General features: G+C 45.8%; 2 protein-coding genes across 3 annotated transcripts in view; one reads left to right on the top strand and one right to left on the bottom strand.

Moving 5' to 3' along the window:
* The window catches only part of LOC140498792 (uncharacterized), a 63,205-nt gene that overhangs the window by 26,073 nt on the left and 17,295 nt on the right, over window positions 1-19,837 (bottom strand). Inside the window, exons 7-8 of the mRNA XM_072599579.1 lie at window positions 693-1,183; window positions 257-474 (exon numbers count right to left, since the gene is read on the bottom strand). Coding sequence (XP_072455680.1) covers window positions 257-474; window positions 693-1,183 — 709 coding nt within the window. The remainder of the gene's footprint in view (window positions 1-256; window positions 475-692; window positions 1,184-19,837) is intronic.
* LOC140502742 (uncharacterized) lies at window positions 17-12,055 on the top strand. Of its 2 annotated transcripts, XM_072606709.1 has the most exons (5): window positions 17-265; window positions 766-842; window positions 1,750-1,876; window positions 2,296-2,391; window positions 6,209-12,055. In XM_072606709.1, exons 2-5 carry the CDS (start codon window positions 786-788, stop codon window positions 7,729-7,731), a joined length of 1,803 nt encoding a protein of 600 aa, XP_072462810.1. In that variant the 5' UTR covers window positions 17-265; window positions 766-785; the 3' UTR covers window positions 7,732-12,055. The 2 variants fall into 2 exon arrangements, with proteins under 2 accessions (XP_072462810.1, XP_072462811.1); XM_072606710.1 differs by lacking the exons at window positions 17-265; window positions 766-842 and having other exon boundaries at window positions 871-1,876; window positions 2,316-2,391.

Below are 19,837 nucleotides of genomic sequence, written 5' to 3'. Positions count from 1 at the left end.
GAGCGGGGAAGATGAGGAGGAGCGAACGTGTGGGAGGGGCCCAGCTCTGAGCACGTGGTGGGGGCGGGGCTTGGGCCCAGGAAAGAGGCCAAACATGGGCACCGGTGGCCCCGGCCTGCAAACTACGCTTCCCAGAAGGCCGTGCGAACGAGTTTCTTTACACCCAGCAGGGCGGGGTTCCGGCGCGGAATCACGTGCGCACTACTGCCCTTCTCCACTCTCCGGAGCTGCCCTCTGTGCCGAGACTTGTGCTCACCGGACCAAAGTGAGCGGGGTCTGGAGCCTGGCGGGGGCGGGAGAGACCACGGCCTGGCTTTGGAGCCTCCAATGGGGAAGGGCCGAGAGGAGACGTGGTGTGGGCGGTGGTCCGAACGTGGGAGCGGGGCGCCCATTGGTTAGCGCGGGGGGAGTGTGGGGGGACGCGGCCACGGAGCCAATCAGCGGCGCAGCTTAGGCCGTGGCCCTCCTCCTCTGCTAAAGGGTTGGATATGCAGCCAGGCCGCCCCTCCCTCTCTCGTGGCCCCGCCCCTCAAGCCCGTGGCCACGCCTCCGCGGGGGCCTGCCCTTCTCCTCGTGCCCGGGTGCCCCGCCTCTGCTGCCTCCGCCCCCTCCCAAAGCCCCGCCCCAGCCCCTCCTACTTTGACTGCCAGATCTGGGATTTCAGTGGAGCAGGTGGGGAAGGTGGCCCCGACCTTCACTCCCCTGGTGTCCTGGTGTGAGGAGTCCCCTCTCCACTTGGCCTGGTTTTCTTCCCTCTGCTCCCAGGCCCGCTGCAGCAGGAGGGCATGGCCAGCCTCGGCAGCCTGGAGGAGGGGGCGGGAATGGCCCCCGCGGCCCCCCAGGTGAGCGACTCCCCCCGGGGCTCCCCTCTGTTCTCCAGCCCAGGCTCAGTGCTGGGCGCACTGCGCGGACAGGTGTGCCAGGAAGGGCGGAGCGCGTGCCCCTGCCCTTTGGGGTCCCTGCCTCTCGGCCTTCTCCCATCCTTGGGGGGCGGGGCCCTGACACTGGGGGGCATGGCATCCCCAGAGAAGCGAGGATCTCGGGGCCCATTCGGGGGGCTCTCCAGGGGTCTGCCCCCGGCGAGTCCCGAGAATGGCCATCGAGATCGTCCTTAGAGAGCCTGCGTGTCAGGTTCTTCCCTCGAACCCCCTTCCCAGAGAGCCATCCCTCAGAACAAAGGTGTCTTTAAAGAGGAAGAAGTGGGACAAAATCAGGAAAGTGACCTGGAGTGGAAAGGCCTTGGGCTGCCAGGGGGACGACCTGGCACATGCCTGGGCATGGCCACAGACTTCACAATTATTCTCTCATAGGACCCTCATAGCAGCCCTGGGGGGGGCGGTGCTGTTGCCCCATTTAACAGAGGAGGAGACTGAAGTAAGACTGGTGAATTATCTTGCCCAAGGTCCCACGGATAGTAAGTGTCTGAGGCTGAGCTGGAACTGGGCTTCCCACCCTCAGGCATGGCACTGCTCCCCTGCACCATCAGATGCCCCCAAAAGAAGGGGTCATGGATTCCATTTTAGATTTGCTGATGCCTGGGCCTCTGGATGGCAGTTGGAGGTGTTAGGCTGGGGGTGAGGACAGAGGTTAGGGCTGGACACAGGGACCCGAGACCCTTTAGAATAGACTTGACAGCTGAATCCATGAGAGCAGATGGGGGAGGCGAGTCAGTGGGCATGAGGAGACTGACAAGGGGTGGAACTCTATTAGAACTCTGTGGCCCTTCCCCCGGAGAATCTGTTTTTTCAGGGCTCTGTGACCTTCCGGGACGTGGCCGTGGACTTCACCCCAGAGGAATGGGGGTGGCTTGCCCCTTCTCAGAAGGAGCTCTACCAGGAGGTGATGCTGGAGAATTTCAGGAACCTGGTGTGCCTGGGTGAGGACGGCAGGATCTGTCTGGGGAGAATCTGCTTCCTCCCTTATTGGAAAAGGCTAACCCTAACCCTAAATGCGTGCCCAGGGCCTAGAGCTCCCACATGGAAGAGCTTGGCCTGTACTCCTGGAGCCTGCAGCTTGACATCCTTGTCCGGGATACTGTCCCTTCCTCCCTACTGTCCTGGGGCTGATCCCAAAATATGGGAGCCCACCGAGGAGGCTGTAGGCTCAACACAAGTCTCTCCTCTGTGTTGAGTCTCTCCTCCGTGTCAGGTTCTCCTGCTCCCCTACAACCATAATGTTGTCCAATTGGCCTCTGAAGACCTTTATACCCCCTCAGGCTCTTCCTTCCAACAGCGGTCAGAACCAGATTCTGAGCTGGCTCTCTGTCCTTACCTCTTTCCCATTTCCAATGAGCAGGATTGGCCTTGTGTACACAGGATGTGGTTGAGCATCTGGAGAGAGGGGAACCGCTGTGGATGCTGGAGGGAGACAGCCCAGGAGCCAGAGACCCAGGTAAGGAGGTGGATCAGGCTGGGCTGGGCCTACCCGGAGGATTGGGGGAGGGTACAGTCCCAGCCTAGGGGGCGGGGCCTCCTGCTGGTGGGTCAGTTGGACCCCCCACCTCCTGAAGGGATGGCTCTTACACATTTTCATTGATTCAGTATAGACTTGGAGTGTCTGATTCTTGCAGAATTAGTGATGGCAGCCCCCCTCCATCTGTTTTTTTCTCATCATTCTGGATACAGCCATTTCATTGTACAGAACAGTGTCTTTCATCAACTAACTTCAAGAACTGGACCTCATTGTTCAGATATGGTCTGACCAACATGGAAGAGAGTCAGATCCTCACCTCCCTCTTCTGAGCTCAGCCTCTATTAATGTTTGCAGCCCAAGACTGGCACTCACACCTGCTGCTGACTCATATGAGCTTGCAGTCCACAGAAACCCCCAGATCTTTTTCAGACCAGCCATGGGCTGACAAACCCTCTAATTTAACACTTAGACCCACATCAGAATTGACATTCATCCTTCTTATGTTTCAGTGTCCAACTCACCCCAAAGCTCCAGCATGTTGAGATCTTTCTGGATCCTGGCTGTGTTGTCCAGTGGGTGGGTTAGCTCTTCTCACTTCTGTGTCATCTGCAGACTTGATGAGATCCAAGACATTGATAAAAAGGTTACACAGCACAGGACTGAGCACCTTTCCTGGGGTCCTCCCCTGGACACCTTCTGCCAAGTGGCTTAAAACCATGACTGGCCCATCAAGCAGCTCCAAACTCAAGTCAGTGCCTCGTTACCCAGAGAGACTTGGCCGAGAACTTGGCCAAAATCTGGGTAAGCCCTTGTCAGGTCTGAGCTGTTCTGGATGAGGCCAGGCTGGGTCTCGGGAATGACTTCTTCCTTTTCTGCATGTCCCGCACCTATCTCTTTAAAATATGTTCTAGAGCTTCATAAGGAAGCAGAGTTCATCCTGTTGGCCTCTGCTTTTCAGAGGCTGTTCTTTTTCCTCGCAGTGTGCCCCTCTTAAGGGCAGCAGGGCCACTCCTGGTCTCTGTGGGAGACCCTTGGGGCATTACCCTGGGCCAGGGAAGCTCTGGTTGGTGCACCTTGGCTCTGTCTCTGCTCATCCTGGCCTTCTTTCTCCTGTTTGCTCTCATGTCCATGGCAAAAGGCCTGGGCAGGGAAAACAAAACCAAAAAGCCTCGAGCCGCGCTGCTTCTTCTGCTGTCCGTTATCACCATCCCATCTCCCCTGAATGTTGGCTCTGCCCCCACTCTGGTCCTCTTGTTTCTCACGGCAGAGTCTCCATTGTCCTCCACTTCCCTCAACAGCTCCAATTCATCTCAGGCTCTTAACTTCCATCTTCTCTTCCTGCTTTTCTTCTGTCTTCTGAGAGATGTTTTGAAAATCTAAGTTGGGTGGTGAGGTCTCTGTGCATTCGCATTGCTCTTTTTAGGTCATTCCTTCTCATCACGATAATAGTACCTAACATTTATAGCACTTTGGGGTTTGCTAAGAGCTTTACACATATTATCTCACTTAGTTACTCTACATAGTAAATTCCAATGGTTTCCTGTCACCTACAGGATCAAGCAGAAAATCCTCTGTTTGGCACTCAGTGCTTTTCATGACGGGCTGCTGTACCCTTCTTGCTGAGGGTGCCATCATCCTTCTAGTTTCCCAGGTTCTCAGTCTCATCTCATACATCCAGCTGTCCTATGCATTGGTAGGGATCTTTGGGGAAATGTTGGATGCCCTGTGGCAAAGGGCCTCAAAGGGAATGTGTTTCTGCACCTCTAGTGGGATTGTCTTGTGTACACGTGGGATCCCTGGAGACATTTTGTCTGAACGTCAAGTGGGATGCCCTTTTGTGCTGAAGGGGATCAGCGAGGAATTTTCACCCCTGCCAACTTTATTCCTCACTGGAGGATTCTTTCAGTTGGGCTCAGGTCCTTAGTCCATGGGGATGGAGAGCAAAGCCTGCCATGGTCTAGGGGCTTTGCAGGGATCAGACTCTTTCCAAGGGTGAGAGGATTGATTTTCAGTTTTTTTCTTTCATTATTACCTTTGAGTTGGGAAAGGCACTAAGACAGCCTGTAATCTGTGAGAATTTTATAAAATATCTGTTTTTTTATACCGATATTCTGCTTTTTGAGGTAAGGAAGAACGTGAATCTCCTAGTTGTTTGAGAATTGTGCTACATAGATTTTTTCCGGTGACTCTTTAGTATGAGTCAAGTCAAGAAGCTTTTATTGAGTGCCTACTATGTGCCAGGTACTTGTTACCTCTAGGAAAGGAGGAATTAGAAAAGACCCTGCTTGAACCTTCCCAAGACACTAGAGAACTTGCCTGGATTTGGCACAGAAACACTGATTTGCCCTAGGACCTGCATATGTTTAACTGGGAGTCTGCAAGAGGTCCTCAGGGGGTGGAGTTTCAGATTTAGCCCAGACAAGTGGCCATCCAGTCCATCCAGAGTGTCAACTGGAGATGAATAAATTCTTAATTTGAGAGGAATGAAGTGCTTTAATCATTGGGAGAATGACAGATGAGCCCCACAGGGGATAACTTGTGATTGACTGAAAGAATCAGGTGCAGGCCAGAGATGTGATGGTGGAGCTCCAGCCTTGCCCCTACGAGGGAACTCAGGTGGGGAGGAATTTTGGTCCCTTTCTCCCTCTCCTCCTCTCTCTCCTCCTTACCTGTCACTTCCCTCAGCAACCAGGTGAATTCAGGGGATCTGAAGGCCTACCAAGGTCTGTAGCAGAGGGCTAGCAGTGGCTAATGAGACAATAAGCATTTGCAAACAGATGTGCAAAGACAGTCACCAGAGGATGGTGGCAGCTTCCAGGATCTGACTTCTTGTGATGGACCCTCCCAAGTCTCAGATTCTCCAGGTCCAGCAAAGAGCAACACTTAAGAGAAACTGATGGATATTTGAAAGAAGGAGAAAGTGACTGCAGTGACCAGGAGCTGTGAGGTGGCAGTCACAGGGCACCACCATGCACAGGGTACCAGGCCTGGAGTCAGAAAGACCTGAGTTCAAACCTGGCCTCAGATACTAACTAGCTGTGTAACCTTGGGCAAGTCACCTCTATTTACCTCAGTTATCTGCAAAATAAGGATAACAGCACTCACCTCCCAAGGTCGCTAAGGACCCAGTGAGATCATATTAAAGCTCTGTAGAAATTCAAATGCTGGTGCTGATGCTGTGTTCTCTACACGCGCATTTTACTTTAGGTCTGCACCTGCTGTCCCCAGGGACCTTTATGTGCAAAAGGAAAGTGGGTCACCAGTTTGTGGGGAACATCTTGTCCCAACTTTTCTACTCCAGCTGTTTAATAAGTGGCCTTTGTTAAAAAGCTAATTGAGCCCACTGGCTACTTATTAGAGGGAAACACTCTGGGGGTGGGGTGAAGGCTTGTGAAAGACAGTGCTACAAATAGCTCAGGGTAACCCTTAGAACCTGGAGGGGTGGCATGGTCAGCTGCCTTCTGGGCCTGCTCTGCCAATGTGAGTGGGAGGTGGAATGGTTCCAGATGCCATGTTATACTGTGATTAGAAAGGAAGGAAGGGAGGGAGGGAGGAAGGAAGGGAGAATGATTGGTCAAAGAATCTTGATAAACATTTAGAGGAAGTACCTGGAGAAAAAAGTTCTAAAATTTATGTATTGAAACTCATTAACTTCAAGTTACTGAGCAAATTTTAGTTGTTTATATTGATGTTCAACATTAAGTTTCTCGTGGTAATTTAATTTTTAAAGAATGTGGACTGACTTGTGGCAAAGGGAATAAGGAGAAGGTATTTACATTTTTCCCCTTCTTTTCAGCTGCAGAGATAAGGCCTGAAGCCAGGGTATCACCTCCCCAGAGGAGCCTCTCTGTGGCAGCATCCAATCAGAGATTACCCAAGCATAGACCTCATATCTCCAATTCAGGACCAGTCTGGGAATATGATCCTAGGGCAGAAAGACAGAACAGTAAGCAGAATAATCTGCTTATTGATAAATGTGATAAACAGAGGAAGAGCTTTAGACTGAATACAAACAGAAAAAAAAGTCACCAAATCCGCACAAAGGTCATTTACAAGTATCTTGAGCAGAGAAAGTACTCCGATTACAATTCAGACCTCCTTCGGTGTCAGAGACTTGCAAAGTCTTATGAATGTGATGAATGTGGAAAAGCCTTCCGGGGAAACACAGGGCTTACTGGACACCAGAGAATTCATAGAGGAGAGAAACCTTATGAGTGCATTGAATGTGGGAAGGCCTTCCGATGGAGCACCCAACTTACTGTGCACCAGAGAATTCACACTGGAGAAAAACCCTATGAATGTAATGAATGTGGGAAGTCCTTCTGTCGAAGTTCACAGCTTGCTGAACATCGTCGAATTCATACTGGAGAAAAACCTTATGGATGTAATGAATGTGGGAAGGCCTTCCGCCGGAGCACACAGCTTACTGTACATAAGAGAATTCATAGCGGAAAGAAACCTTATGAATGTAATGGATGTGGGAAGTCCTTCCATCAGAGAAAGGGACTTACTCAGCATGCGATAATTCATACTCGAGATAAAGCTCATAAATGTAATGAATGTGGGAAGGGTTTTCGAAGGAGTTCACAGCTTTCTGAACATCAGAAAGTTCACACTGGAGAGAAACCTTATGGATGTGATGAATGTGGGAAAGCTTTTAGTCGAAGCACACAACTTGCTATACATCAGAGAATTCATACTGGAGAGAAGCCTTATGAATGTAATGAATGTGGAAAGACCTTCTGCTGGAGCACACAGCTTACTGTGCATCAGAGAATTCATACTAGAGAGAAGCTTTTTGAATGTAATGAATGTGGGAAGACTTTCCACCAGAGTGCATTGCTTATGCGACATCAGATCATTCATACTGAAGAGAAATCTTATGAATGTTCTGCATGTGGGAAGTGCTTCCGCCGAAACATAGAACTGACCAGACATCAGTCAGTTCATACTGGGGAGAAGCCTTATGAATGCAATGAATGTGGGAAGGCTTTCCGTCTGAGCACAGGACTACATCTACACCAAAGAATTCATACTGGAGAAAAACCTTATGAATGTAGTGAATGTGGGAAAGCCTTCCGTCGGAACACAGAACTTACTCGTCACCAGAGAGTACATACTGGAGAGAAACATTACGAATGCAATGAATGTGGAAAGGCCTTCAGCCGAAGCACAGGACTTACTGAACACCTGACAATTCACACAGGAGAGAAACCTTATGAATGTAAGGAATGTGGGAGGGCTTTCCGTCTGAGCAAGCACCTCACTCAGCATTACAGAATTCACAATGGAGGAAAACCTTATGAAGTGAAAATCTAATAACTATAATAACAAGAAGACATTCAGCTAAAGGGCACTTTCCTGGACATTAGAGAGTCCATGCCACCTGTGAATTCTTTGGAAATGACTGGCGTGTGCAGTGGAGAACTGTTGTGAACTAAGAAATGATGTATGTGAGGAATTCAGAGAAACTTGAGAAGACTGGTATGAACTGATTTAGAGTGAAGCAGGCAGAACTGGAAGACCAGTGTGGCCCGTGAATGCCATGATGTAAAGGGAAACACTCCAAGGAAGTTGAATTTTGAGTAATTACAGTGGCCAAGCCTGGTCTCTGAGAACAGATAGTGAAACGACCCTTCCTCCTCTTGGCAGAAAGGTGAAGGATTATAGGGGCAGAATGTGGCATTTGTTGTATTTGATGACTGTATCTGTTGCTTTTGTACAAAAGAGAGTTCCATTCTTAGGTAGGGGTAGGGGTATATATCTAGACATGACTGATGTAAAAACACAATTCATATTTTTTTTTCAAAAAAATCAGAAAATTCAAACATAAGGGAAATCCCAAAATAGATGGAGCAAATCCCTGTTAAATTTCTCACAGTGGAAGTTCCAACTCTTTTAAGTCCCCTGCTTCCTTCATCCAACTCTCACACAGCTCATGATTTAAACTCTTGATTTACTAAGGATGGCCATAGATGGGCATTTTCTTTTTCCACTGATTACAACTTTGAATCCTCACTTTGTATCTCTGGTCCTTTTTCTGTGTCCCTAATTTTACCTCTTCTACTCATTCCAAGATCTTTCTCTTGTGATCATCCTTTGCCTCTCCAGAATCTTAAGTATCCTTTGCTGGATCTTTTCTAGCTGCCTGCTCAGATCTCCTCAATTAATAAACTCACACATAGGCACACAAAACAACAACCTCCCAAACCTATCCTCAACTCACTACCTCATCTAACTATTCACCCATCTCTCTTTCCCTTCACTGTCAAACTTTCAAAAAAAGTTGCCTACAGCCAATAATAATAAGAGCTTAAAATTACATACTTCTAAAAGTTTTCAGAAGACTTTCCTTATCTGATTTCATCCTCACAAAGACTTTGGCATAACTTCTACAAGCATTATTGGGAATCCCCAATTTATAGATGAGGAACCAAACTTAGAGAGGTTGAGAGTTGCCCATCATCACATGAGTGTCCTGCTTCTGATGTATTACCACTGACCAGATCTTCCACAACTCATGACTTGTGTCACAACTCCTTTACTGAAATTGTTCTCTCAGAACTCAGCACTAGTCTTCTAAAAGCCAAGCACAATGGCCTCCTCACAAAGTCTTCCTTCTCTATGAAGAATATAACACCACTGACCACACCTTCCTTTCTCATTGTCTTTACTACACCCTGTGCTTTCTTCCCACCAGCCCCAGAGATAGAACAAGGATCATGATCACCATTTTATAGGCAAGGGAACAAGGACCTGAGACACTTGAGTAACATGCCCATGGTCTCATAGCTAGTTATCATGCGATGTAGAATTCGAGCTTGTTCTCTTGCCTACAAGTTCAGCCCTCTTTCCACTCTACTCTGTTGCTCCCCTTCATCTTTGCTGCCCCTTGTCCTTTTCTCAAGGTCATAAGTTGTGCCTTTGATCCTATTATCTTCTCTCCACAATCTTAGGAATCTCATTTATCTCCATGGTTACAAGTGCCACCTCTAGTGAAGTGGACTAGCCTTTATTGCCAGACATCATTTTACTAGAGTGCACCAGATGAGTGCCACCATTTCTCTCAGTGGTATTACCTATTTACCCAATCTCTCATCTATTCATGATAACTGCCTTCAAAGTTTATAAGGGGAGAGGGGCTAAGACTTGTTCTGCTTGGCCTCAAAGACCTGAAACAGGACTGCACTGGGTTGTAGAAGTGGATCTAGGATTTATGTCCAGAAAACATGTCCCAGGAATTACATAGAGCTACGCAAAAATGGAATGGGTTGATTCCAGGGCTTCCCTCTATTGAAGATCTTCATGCCAAGGCTAGTTGACTACCTCAGGGACATTAAAGGGGGGTTATTATTCTGGTACAGGTTGGACAAAATGTTCCCAAGGTCCCTTCCAATTCACTATCAGTGAGAGAGAAATAATTTTTCACTTTGTTCTGTTAAAACCTCTAGCAGCCTGGACCACAGGGTCAGACGGACAATTTGTTGGATGTCTGGACCCCAAATCATTCCATTTGACCTTTTTGGTTTAAGCTTGTCATCTTTGAGAGGGGAAAGGAAAAAGGAAACTTCATAGATGCTTGGGCATCTGCTTGAAATATTACTCTGGATTTGAGGCTTCAGGAGTAGAGCAGGGCCTGGAGTGGATAGAGGAAGATTGATGAAGTTAGGGAATTTAGGAAAAATTGAGGGAATTTAGGAAAAGTCTGGGTTATATGGGATCTCAGGAGGAATATCACCCTTCCTCATGGGTAGAGGACTTTTTCAGAGATCCCTCACTTCCTGCCTGAACCTGAGAGTCAAGCTACCTCATTCTATGACCCCAGTGCCTTCAACCCCTCCCTTCACCATGTAGATCAGCTGGGGAACCATGTCAGAGAAGTAGTTGCTCAGCCACTGCTTGAGTTATGGATGGGGAGGGGCAGATCCTTCAGAACATCTTCATTTCAGTTCTGTTGAAAATGTACCGTATAACAAAGAGAGGGAATTAGCACAGATTTCTGACAGTTCCCTCCTCTATGGATATGTAGGCAAAAGATAGAAGCAGCTAAGTACAAATTAGCAAGAAATCACCTGAAAAATTGTTCAATCCTCTCACAATTGGAGAAATAGAGATCAACACAATGGTTGTCCCATTTCCTCCAGTAACTTACCCCCATTCTTTATCTGCTTTTCATCTGTTGACTTCTTTCTCACTCTATACAGAGGTAAGCAGGTCTCATGTAGCTTTCACTCATCCTCTCTACACCCATGAGCATCCATCCTGCACATCCACTCCCCTGAGCCAAACTTACACCATCCACACTTGGTGCCTCCCATCTTCCTCTTATTTAAGAGGCTTCATGGCCCCCTCACTTAACTTGCACCTGCTGTCCCCAAGGTTACCAATGCTTTATTCATTGTTATAATGTAATGATCTCATCCCTGGGGCCTCCTCTTTCTAGTCCTTTCTGCAGCTTTTGATACCTCCTTCTCCTGGATGTTTCTGTCCTGTATCACTACACTTGCCTGATGTTCCTTCTCCCTGTCTTTCTCGATCTCCTTTGCTCTATCATCTTTGTCTCATCTCTTAACTGAATGTTCCTGACCCTCTTCGCTCTACCCACTCTCATTTTATGTCACCATCGATGGTTTAAATTCTGTCCTTATTCTTTTGTGTGCCTAGCCCAATTCTCTTTCCTGCATCACACATTCTATAGGAATCTCAAACTTACCATCTTCCCCCGCAAAAAAACCGCCTCTTTCTCTTGCCCTTTAAACCCACCCCTCTTCCAAATTTCCCTATTACTGTCATCCTTGTAGTTCCCCTTGAGTTATATTCATGGCCTCAACTTGCTCCCTTGGGCCTCTCCCACCATATCCATTTAGTAACCATGTTTCCTATTCTGCCTCCTGTTGCATCCCCTTCTCAGCTACAGCAGATGCTCATCAGATCTTGCTTGTATCAGTGCTGCAGTTTTCTACTTGGCGGCTGCTTCCAGAGTTCTCTCTAATCCCTGTAGCTTTCATAGCAGCCTTTGGAAGCTGAGGTCTGGCTATGTGCCTCTCCTGTTTAGAAAGCTTCATGCACTCCCTATTGCTGCTAGGAATAACATACATACTGCTCAGCCTAGGGTTCAAAGTGCTTCTGTCTGTCTTCTGCCTAATTTTCCAGGTTGATTTTACCTTAATCCTCTTCACATACTGGGTTGTTTCAGCCAAACTGGCCTTCTTGCTGTTGCCTGAGCTCCCACCTTTGTGCCTTTGATTAGATTGTCCCCCCTGCCTGGAATGCAGTCCATGCTCACCTCTGCCTCTAAAAACACCTGTCTCCCTTTGAGGCTAAGTGTAAGTGTTGACTTCTATGCAAGGCTTCCTCAGTGTCACTGATTCCAAGGACTCTTTCCTCAAATTATTAGGTATTTATTGATCTGCGCACATGTAGCTATTGAGTGAAATGTAAGCTCTCTGAGAGTATTTGGCCTTTGTCTCCTCCATGCTCAGTACAGTGCCTGGCATGCAGTAGATGTTTAATTTTGTTGAGTTGAAAACTGTTCATGTACTTTGGCCCAGAGAGTCGCATTCTAAGACCTGACAACTCTGAAAATGTTCTTGTTTGGGGTTGAAAATTTTATTATTTGTGAATAAAAATATTCCTGTTGAGACTTCTGGGTAATATGGGCCACAAAATGGTGGACTAGACATTTTTTTTCCTGATCACCATGACCTCTCTATTCCACCCTACCTCCAACAATTTATATACGAAAGATAAAGGAACTTCAGTTGTTTCCAGGGTCTAGGACACCAACAATATAAAATAATTAAAAAAAATACGCAAGCCCAGGAACTGATGCTCACTGCCCTGATCTCACTCAGGACCCCTCCCCCTCTTTCTGTTCGAATGTCAGCAAGGCGGCAGTAGTCGACCCAAGGGACATGACAAAAGCTTACATCAAAACTCATCCCTCACCCTGGTCTTCTCTTCCTCTTTCTGGTACCATAGAGACCCTGGCTTGGGCTGTGGAAGTTTTCCCAGGCATTCACAACTGGATTGACAGCCACCCTTCAGGACCAAAATCCTGTGGGGGTGCTGCAGCCCAGAAATACCAATGCTTTAAAGCTCTGAACTGCTTGTGCCCACAGACACAGAGTGAAGACATTGGTAGAGCTGTGAAATTGTATGAACATGTTGGAATCACTATGTAAAATGTCTGTATTCTTTGAACTAGAGACTATTATTGGACTTTGACTCTAAGGAAATTACTGATAAGAAAAAAGTCCTCATATACTCCAAAATATTTATAGCAGTATTTTGAAAACCTCAAAGTGCTATATCAATGTTCTAGCTATCATAAAGAGCTTTTGTAGTGATAGAATGCCCAAGACACAAGCTCAGAAGAGACAAATGATCCCAAAATATTTCCAAGTAAAATCTCAAAGAAAAATAGTTTGGGTACAAGTCCAATGAGAATTTCTAGAAAAAACAAAGCAAGAGGTTTTTTAAAAAATGACTTTGTAAATCAAATAGGCCTGCTAGAGTAAGTAATTGGAAAATAAAGTTATGTAGAAAAAATTTGGAAAGAGAATTACCAGCTTAGCATAAGAGATATAAAGCATTACCCAAATACCAGGCCCCTTAAAAATGAGAATGGAGAAAAGAAGTGCTAGGGAAGGTGGCCTAGCTCTACAAGATCTCAAATTGTATTATGAAGCAGCAATTATCAAAACCACTTGGTACTGGCTAAGAAACAGAAGGGTAGACAAGTGAAATAGGCTAGGTACTCAAGACACAGTAGACAATGAATATAGCAATCTACTGTTTGATAAACCCAAGGACTCCAGCTTCTGGGATAAGAACTCACTGTTCTACAAAAATTGCTGGGAAAACTGGATAACAGTGGGGCAGAAAGTAGGCATAGACCAATACCTCACACCATACACAAGAATAAAGTCCAAATGGGTACATGATCTAGGTATAAAGATGGACAAATTGGTGGAGCAAGGAATAGTGCATTTATCATATTTATGGAGAAGGGAAGAATTTTTGACTAAAGAAGAGATAGAAAGCATTATGAAGTGCAAGATGGATAATTTTGATTACATTAAATTGTAAAGTTTTTGCACAAACAAACCCAAAGCAACCAAGATTTGGAGGGATGCAGAAAACTGGGAAAGAATTTTTGCAGCTAGTGTCTGTGATAAAGGCCTCATTTCTAAAATATATAGAGAAGTGAGTCAAACATACAAGAATACAAGTCATTCCCCAATTGATAAGTGGTCAAAGGATATGAATAGGGAGTTTTCAGAGGAAGAAATTAAAGATATCTGTAGTCACATGAAAAAATGTCCTAAATCACTATTGATTAGAGAGATGCAAATCAAAACAACTCTGAGGTACCACATCACACCTATCATATTGGCTAACATGACAGAACAGGAAGATCATAAATGTTGGAGAGAATGTGGGAGGATTGGAACACTAATTCATTGTTGGTGGAACTGTGAGCTGATCCAATCATTCTGGAGAGCAATTTGGAACTATGCCCAAAGGGCTACAAAAATATACATACCCTTTGACCCAGTAATATCTCTTCTAGGACTGTATACCAAAGAGATCATAAAAATGGGAAAGGGTTGCTCTGGTCTGGAAAGTTACGTGGTGATGAGGGGGGGGGACAGAGAGGAGCAGATGAACACACCTTGCCCAAGAGTGAGGGCAGAGTTGAGTTCCTAGTGGTTCATGGTTCCAGGATTGGAGAGCAGTTTGGGATGGAAAGGGTTAGGGTTAGGGTTAGAGCAGGCTTTTAGGGTTAGGGTCTTAGATGTGAGTGGCAAAGACATGCTGGTGAGGGGGTTGGGGAAGAGGGGGTGGCTAGAATGCAATGAATTAAACAAGTACCCACTGTGTCAGGCACCATGCCAGGCACTAGGAATACAGATAAAAATAAGGGAATGATCCCCACTTAGGAGAAACCGGGTGGCACAGTGGATAGAGTGCTGGACCTGGAATCGGGAAGACCTGAATTCAAATCCTGACACAGATGGCTACTAGCTTTGAGACCCAGGGTAAGTCACTTAACCTCTGTTGTCTCAGTTTTTCATCTGTAAACAGGATAGTAATAGTACTTCCCTCTCAGGAGTGTCACAAGGATAAAATAATCTATGTGTAAAGTGCTTAGCGCCATGCCTGGCACAGTGTAAGTACCGAAAATGCACTTGTTTTCTGCCTCTCTTCTCCTCTTCTTGCTGTAGCATTAAGTAAAGATTTCTTAGTAAATGCTAATCCAACGTTGAGGTTAAATGGAAGGGAACACAGCAGTGGGGTTTGAGCAGAGGGCAGAGAAAAGGGGCTCCCCAAGGCCTTGCAGGTACCTGCCAACCCAAGAAAGGAAAACAGAACAGGCCTGGCATGCTGAGTGGTACCAATCCTAGTCTCTACCACTTAATCCACATGGTCTTTTCTTAGCCATCATCCTTCCTGGATGAACAGTGTTCACGTTCACAGTGTTGATCACCCCCTTCCTCCACCCACATTGATTAGCTCTCTGCCTGGCTCTTGGGTGAGTCCTTCCCAGTGTCCTTTGCAGGCTGACCATCAATGACCTGCCACTTCTCTGTGACTAGAGCTTAGGCCCTGTCTTGGGCCCTCTCATCTTCTGCCTCTACACTCTCTTCTGGCCATCTCCTTGGCTTCCATGGATTCGGCCGCTAATCCAATTAGATACTTGATAGAAAAGGCTTTGCAAACCTTAAATACTAATAGAAATGACTGCTATTTTTTTAATGGTTATTTTAGTCATTATTTTTGTAACATCCCTCCAGCAAGACTTGGACTGGCCACAAAGACACTGGGAATTGTATTTCTTCCAGTTCTGGAAGAGAGGAGGCTAATTGGACATCAGGACTGAAGGGAGCACATACGACTGGATGGTGGCTGACCATGCAGAGGGCCAGTCCCACCATCATGAGCCTGGACAATGGTAGATCTCCATGCCACACCCAGGCCAGGCCAGATATTGTAGAGAAACAGAACCAAGAAGGTGCAATGCCAGTGACAGCCCATGGTCACAGCCAGGCACGTTACATTTTCCATCTTTTCTGTCTCTTGTTGCCACTTCACCACAGTTACTTGCCAACAAATGAAAGAAACAGAAGACTAAAGAAATAGAGGGGGCTACACCTGTGATTTCATTGATTAGGAATGTCCCACATCCCAATGCAGGTGGAGCCTTCTCTGTAGCCTGGAGGGCTGCCCTTGAGAGCAGAGCACTGAGGCAAGATAACTTATCCAGGGTCACCCAGCTAGCTCAAGTGTGTAAGATTTGGGCCCTAGCTCCATTTCTGTCAAGTGCTGAGGACTGCCTCTTCCAAAAATCTGCACAAGCCAAATGAAAGGGCCAGGCCCTAGATAACCACAGTCAGGAATACTGTGCCATATAATCTAGCAGAGACCAGAAGACTCACAATCAAATTTCAGAAACCTTCCTAGGATGAAGATCCCTTATGATATAAAAACATTTTTCATAAACAGAAGGTGGCCACTGGTCTGATTCTCCTTGTGAGAAAGAGAATGTTTGAGGCCCTTTTCTTTTTGAGGATAGTGGAGACATGGACATGTTTGTAGGCAGTAGCAGCCAGTAAACCAGGAGACTGAAGATAAGTGAGAGAGCAGGATGACAGAGGGGATCATCTGCTAGAGGAGGGAAAATGGGGTCATTTGTGCATTATAGGAGTTTGCCTTGGTAAGGAGAAGAGCTACTTCTTCATGTGAGACAAAGGTAATGGAGGAGAAGGTGGTGGAAGGAATCTTAATGATGTGAGATGAAGAAGAGGGGGAAAGTGGGAGCTTTCTTCAAATGGCCATGTTTTTGTCAGTGAAATATGAACCAAAGTTTTCAGCCGAGAGTTGGGAGATGAGGTTGACATGGGGAACTTGAGGCTGGATTAGAAAAACTACTGAGGTGAGAATAGTGAATCAACTGGGCAAGTATAAAGGGATTGCCTTGTTGAAATGAGGGCTCACTTGAGATGACACACCACAGATATGTAGAGAACCCAGTCATTCGGATTTCTTCCATCTTCATTCAGCAGCAGGAGAGTAGGAGTAAAGGGAGTAGATGGTGGGAGTAATCTAAGAATGAGACAGGGCAAGATCTTTGAAAGGATAATGGGGCAAAGGAAGCAAGAGGACAGTGCAAAGTTGACTTGGTTCACCAAAGGGTCAAGATATGGAAGGGAGGAAAGTGTAGCCAGTGAAGGACTCAGAAAGTGGAAGTCATAGTGAGGATGAAGAACAGATTTTGTGGCTGCAGTCAAAAGGAGAGATGAAATGACAACCCATTGTGATCAGATAAAGGAATCTCAGAGTTTATAAATGAAGAAGCAGTGTATTTATGGGTGATGGTGGCATTAAGGGTAGGACCATCTCTGTGTAGAGCTGCAGTAGGAAGTAATAATAAGTCATGGAAATTCATAACTGGTAGATTAGAGTGTTTGAAAGAGTGTTAATTTATTTGATGAATTCCTCTAGTATTAGGGCAGAAGTTGGGAAAGACTGTGAGAAAGGCATTGAACTCATTGAGAAAGGAAGTAGAGTTTCCTGAAACTTGATAGTCAAGTCACCAGAATCTTGGCTGGATGGTTAAAATGGACTGAATGGATCTCAACGTAAGAAAGGTTACTGGTTGATAGTAGCAGAGGTAGAGAATTGGAGTGGAAGAGGGAAAGAAGGTGTATTTTAACTCCTCTGCCTTGATCAATGAGTTGAGGATTATGAAAATGCAACCAACCTTAGTACAGGTTCTAGTCAGGGAAGCCGTGTTACCAGAAGGAAACCAGGTCTCAGTGAATCTAAGGTCATGGAAGGAAAAAAGAAAAGGTTTAAAATGAATGCCAGTTTGTTGCCTATAGAGCAGTCATTGCAGAGAGCACATTAGAAAGGGTAAGTACTACTAGGACTGTACCCCAAAGAGATCCTAAAAAAATGGAAAAGGACTGCAAGTACAAAAATACATATAGCAGCTCTTTATGTGGTGGCAAAGAATTGGAAATTGAGGGGATGCCCATTAATTGGGAAATGGCTGAACAAGTTGTTGTGAATGAGTGGAATGAAATACTATTGTGCTATAAGAAATGACTAGCACGTTACTTTCAGAAAAACCTGGAAAGATACATAAACTGATGCTAAGTGAAGTGAGCAGAACCAGAACATTGTACGCAGTGACAGCAACATTGTGATGATCAACTATTATAGACTTAGATCTTCTCAGCAATATAATGATTTAAGATAGTTCCAAAAGACTCATAATGGAAAATGCTATCTATATTTGGAGAAAGAATTATGGAGTCTGAATGCACACTGAAGCATACATATTCACTGTTTTTCTTGTGGTTTATTCCTTTTGTTCCATTTCTTCTTTGACAATATAACTAATATGGAAATATGTTTTACATAATCGCATATGCGTAATCTATATTAGATTGCTTGCCATCTTTGGGAAGGGGAAAGGGGGGAAGGAGGGAGAAAAATTTGGAACTTGAAATCTTTCAAAAAATGAACGTTGAAGGAAAATGATAAATGTTAGAGAAAATGTGGAAAAATTGGAACACTAATATATTGTTGGTGGACTTGTGAACTTCTCCAACCATTCTGGAAAACAATTTGGAACCATGTCCAAAGGGCTATAAAAATGTGCATGCCCTTTGGCCCAGCAGCACCACTTCTAGGTTTGTATCCCAAGGAGATCATAAAAATGGGAAAAGGACCCACATGTACAAAAATATTTATAGCAGCTCTTTTTGTGGTGGTCAAGAATTGAAAATTGAGGAAATGCCCACCAGTTGAGGAATGGCTGAACAAGTTATGGTGTATGAATGTAATGGAATACTATTGTTCCATGTGAAATGATGAGCAAGTAGATTTCAGAAAAACCTGGAAAGACTTATATGAATTGATGCTGAGTGAAGTGAGCAGAACCAGGAGAACATTGTACACAGTAACAGCAACTTTCTGTGATGACCAGCTGTGAGTGCAAGCAAGGTGGGATTCTTGTTGCTTTTCTTTTGGAGTTCAGTTTCCCAGGCTCATGCTAAATTGTAAACATCTGAAGGATTAATCTCCTTTGAACCCTGTTAATTCATGACTGTAGCTCATTAGGTGTTGAGTCATGAGGGTTTTTGCACCTTCTGACTCTGAGTCAATCAGGTGCCAAGTTTTAGCACTATGGTTTCTCATGCCTTTCCGTGCTGAGCCAATCAGGTGCCAAACTATATACAGAGAGAACATTGAGGGGGGGAAATGAGCATGAGGAAAAAAATGAGCATGAAGAAGAAAATGAGCATTGAGAAAGCTAGAAGAAGCAACAGTAACAGGAATTTGCTAAGCAATGGGAACTAGAACTAGATGAAGAGAAACTTGCTGGAGGGGGACCCACCCATGGGAAGAATACTTAGAGTCTTTTAAGGAACTGTTATCATGGAGTCTTCTGGAGATTAAAGTAAACTTAGATGGCCTGCTCCCTAAATGCTCTCGGGGCTGGTAATGGGTGCAAATATTTTTGTTGCCCTGTTAAGCTTTGTTTTCTCAGAGACAGAAGCTGGGGATAAGAGTGCCTGCAGCCTGCTGTGCCTGGACCCAGGCAGGCGCAGGGAGAGCTTGCAGTAGAGCAGTCCCCTTCCCCATGAGCTGAGACATGGAGTAGGAGTGGAGAACTGCCTACATGTGAGCCCAGGCAGGAGCTTCTGCAGGAGGAGGCGGAGCCACAGAGCTCAGAACTCAGACCCAAGTGGAGATGCAGGCTTTGCAGTAAGGCAGGAGCAGTGAGAGTGCTTTCCTGCCATGCCTCCCTTGGGATGGTTTGGGATCCAGGGATTGGGGGGAAGTGTTACAATCCATGGGGACCCACCCTGTTGGCTTTGTCACCTGGCTGCCCCTCAGGATTTGGAAGCAGGGGCTGGAGCAGTGTTAAGACTTGAACTCTTTGGCTCATCGGAGCATGTGTGCACCTGAGACTGGCAGGTAGGAGCCTGCAACAGCAGCGTGGAAAGGACACACACCCTAGGAGACTTTTAGGATTTGGATATTCTATTTTGATGGAGGGGATTGTAATGTACTGTGACCCAGGAGTGGAGTGTGTTGTGTTCTCTGCTACTCCTGGGGATGTGTTGTGCTAGGGAAGATCTTGGCCTGGGGTCCCTGATTGTATAAACAAGTATTTTGGTATGTTATATACTTTGCGTTTGTTTAAGGTCATGTGGCCACCTTGGTAATAAGTTGTTCTATTATGGATTGTGAATGGCATGCTTTAGTTTCTTGACCAAGGTTTAGTTCTGAATAGAGTGCTCATTATAACTTGTGATTAGAACCTTAAAATTATTCACAGCAGCAGCCCTCAAGTGTGCTAAGTTGATAAACTTAGCTCTTGATCTAAGACAATTCCAAAAGACCA

Source organism: Notamacropus eugenii, chromosome 4 (assembly GCF_028372415.1).
Source record: "Notamacropus eugenii isolate mMacEug1 chromosome 4, mMacEug1.pri_v2, whole genome shotgun sequence".
Taxonomy (NCBI): Eukaryota; Metazoa; Chordata; class Mammalia; order Diprotodontia; family Macropodidae; genus Notamacropus; species Notamacropus eugenii.
Note: the sequence above shows the minus strand (reverse complement) of the source record. Positions and strands in the feature narration are given on the sequence as shown.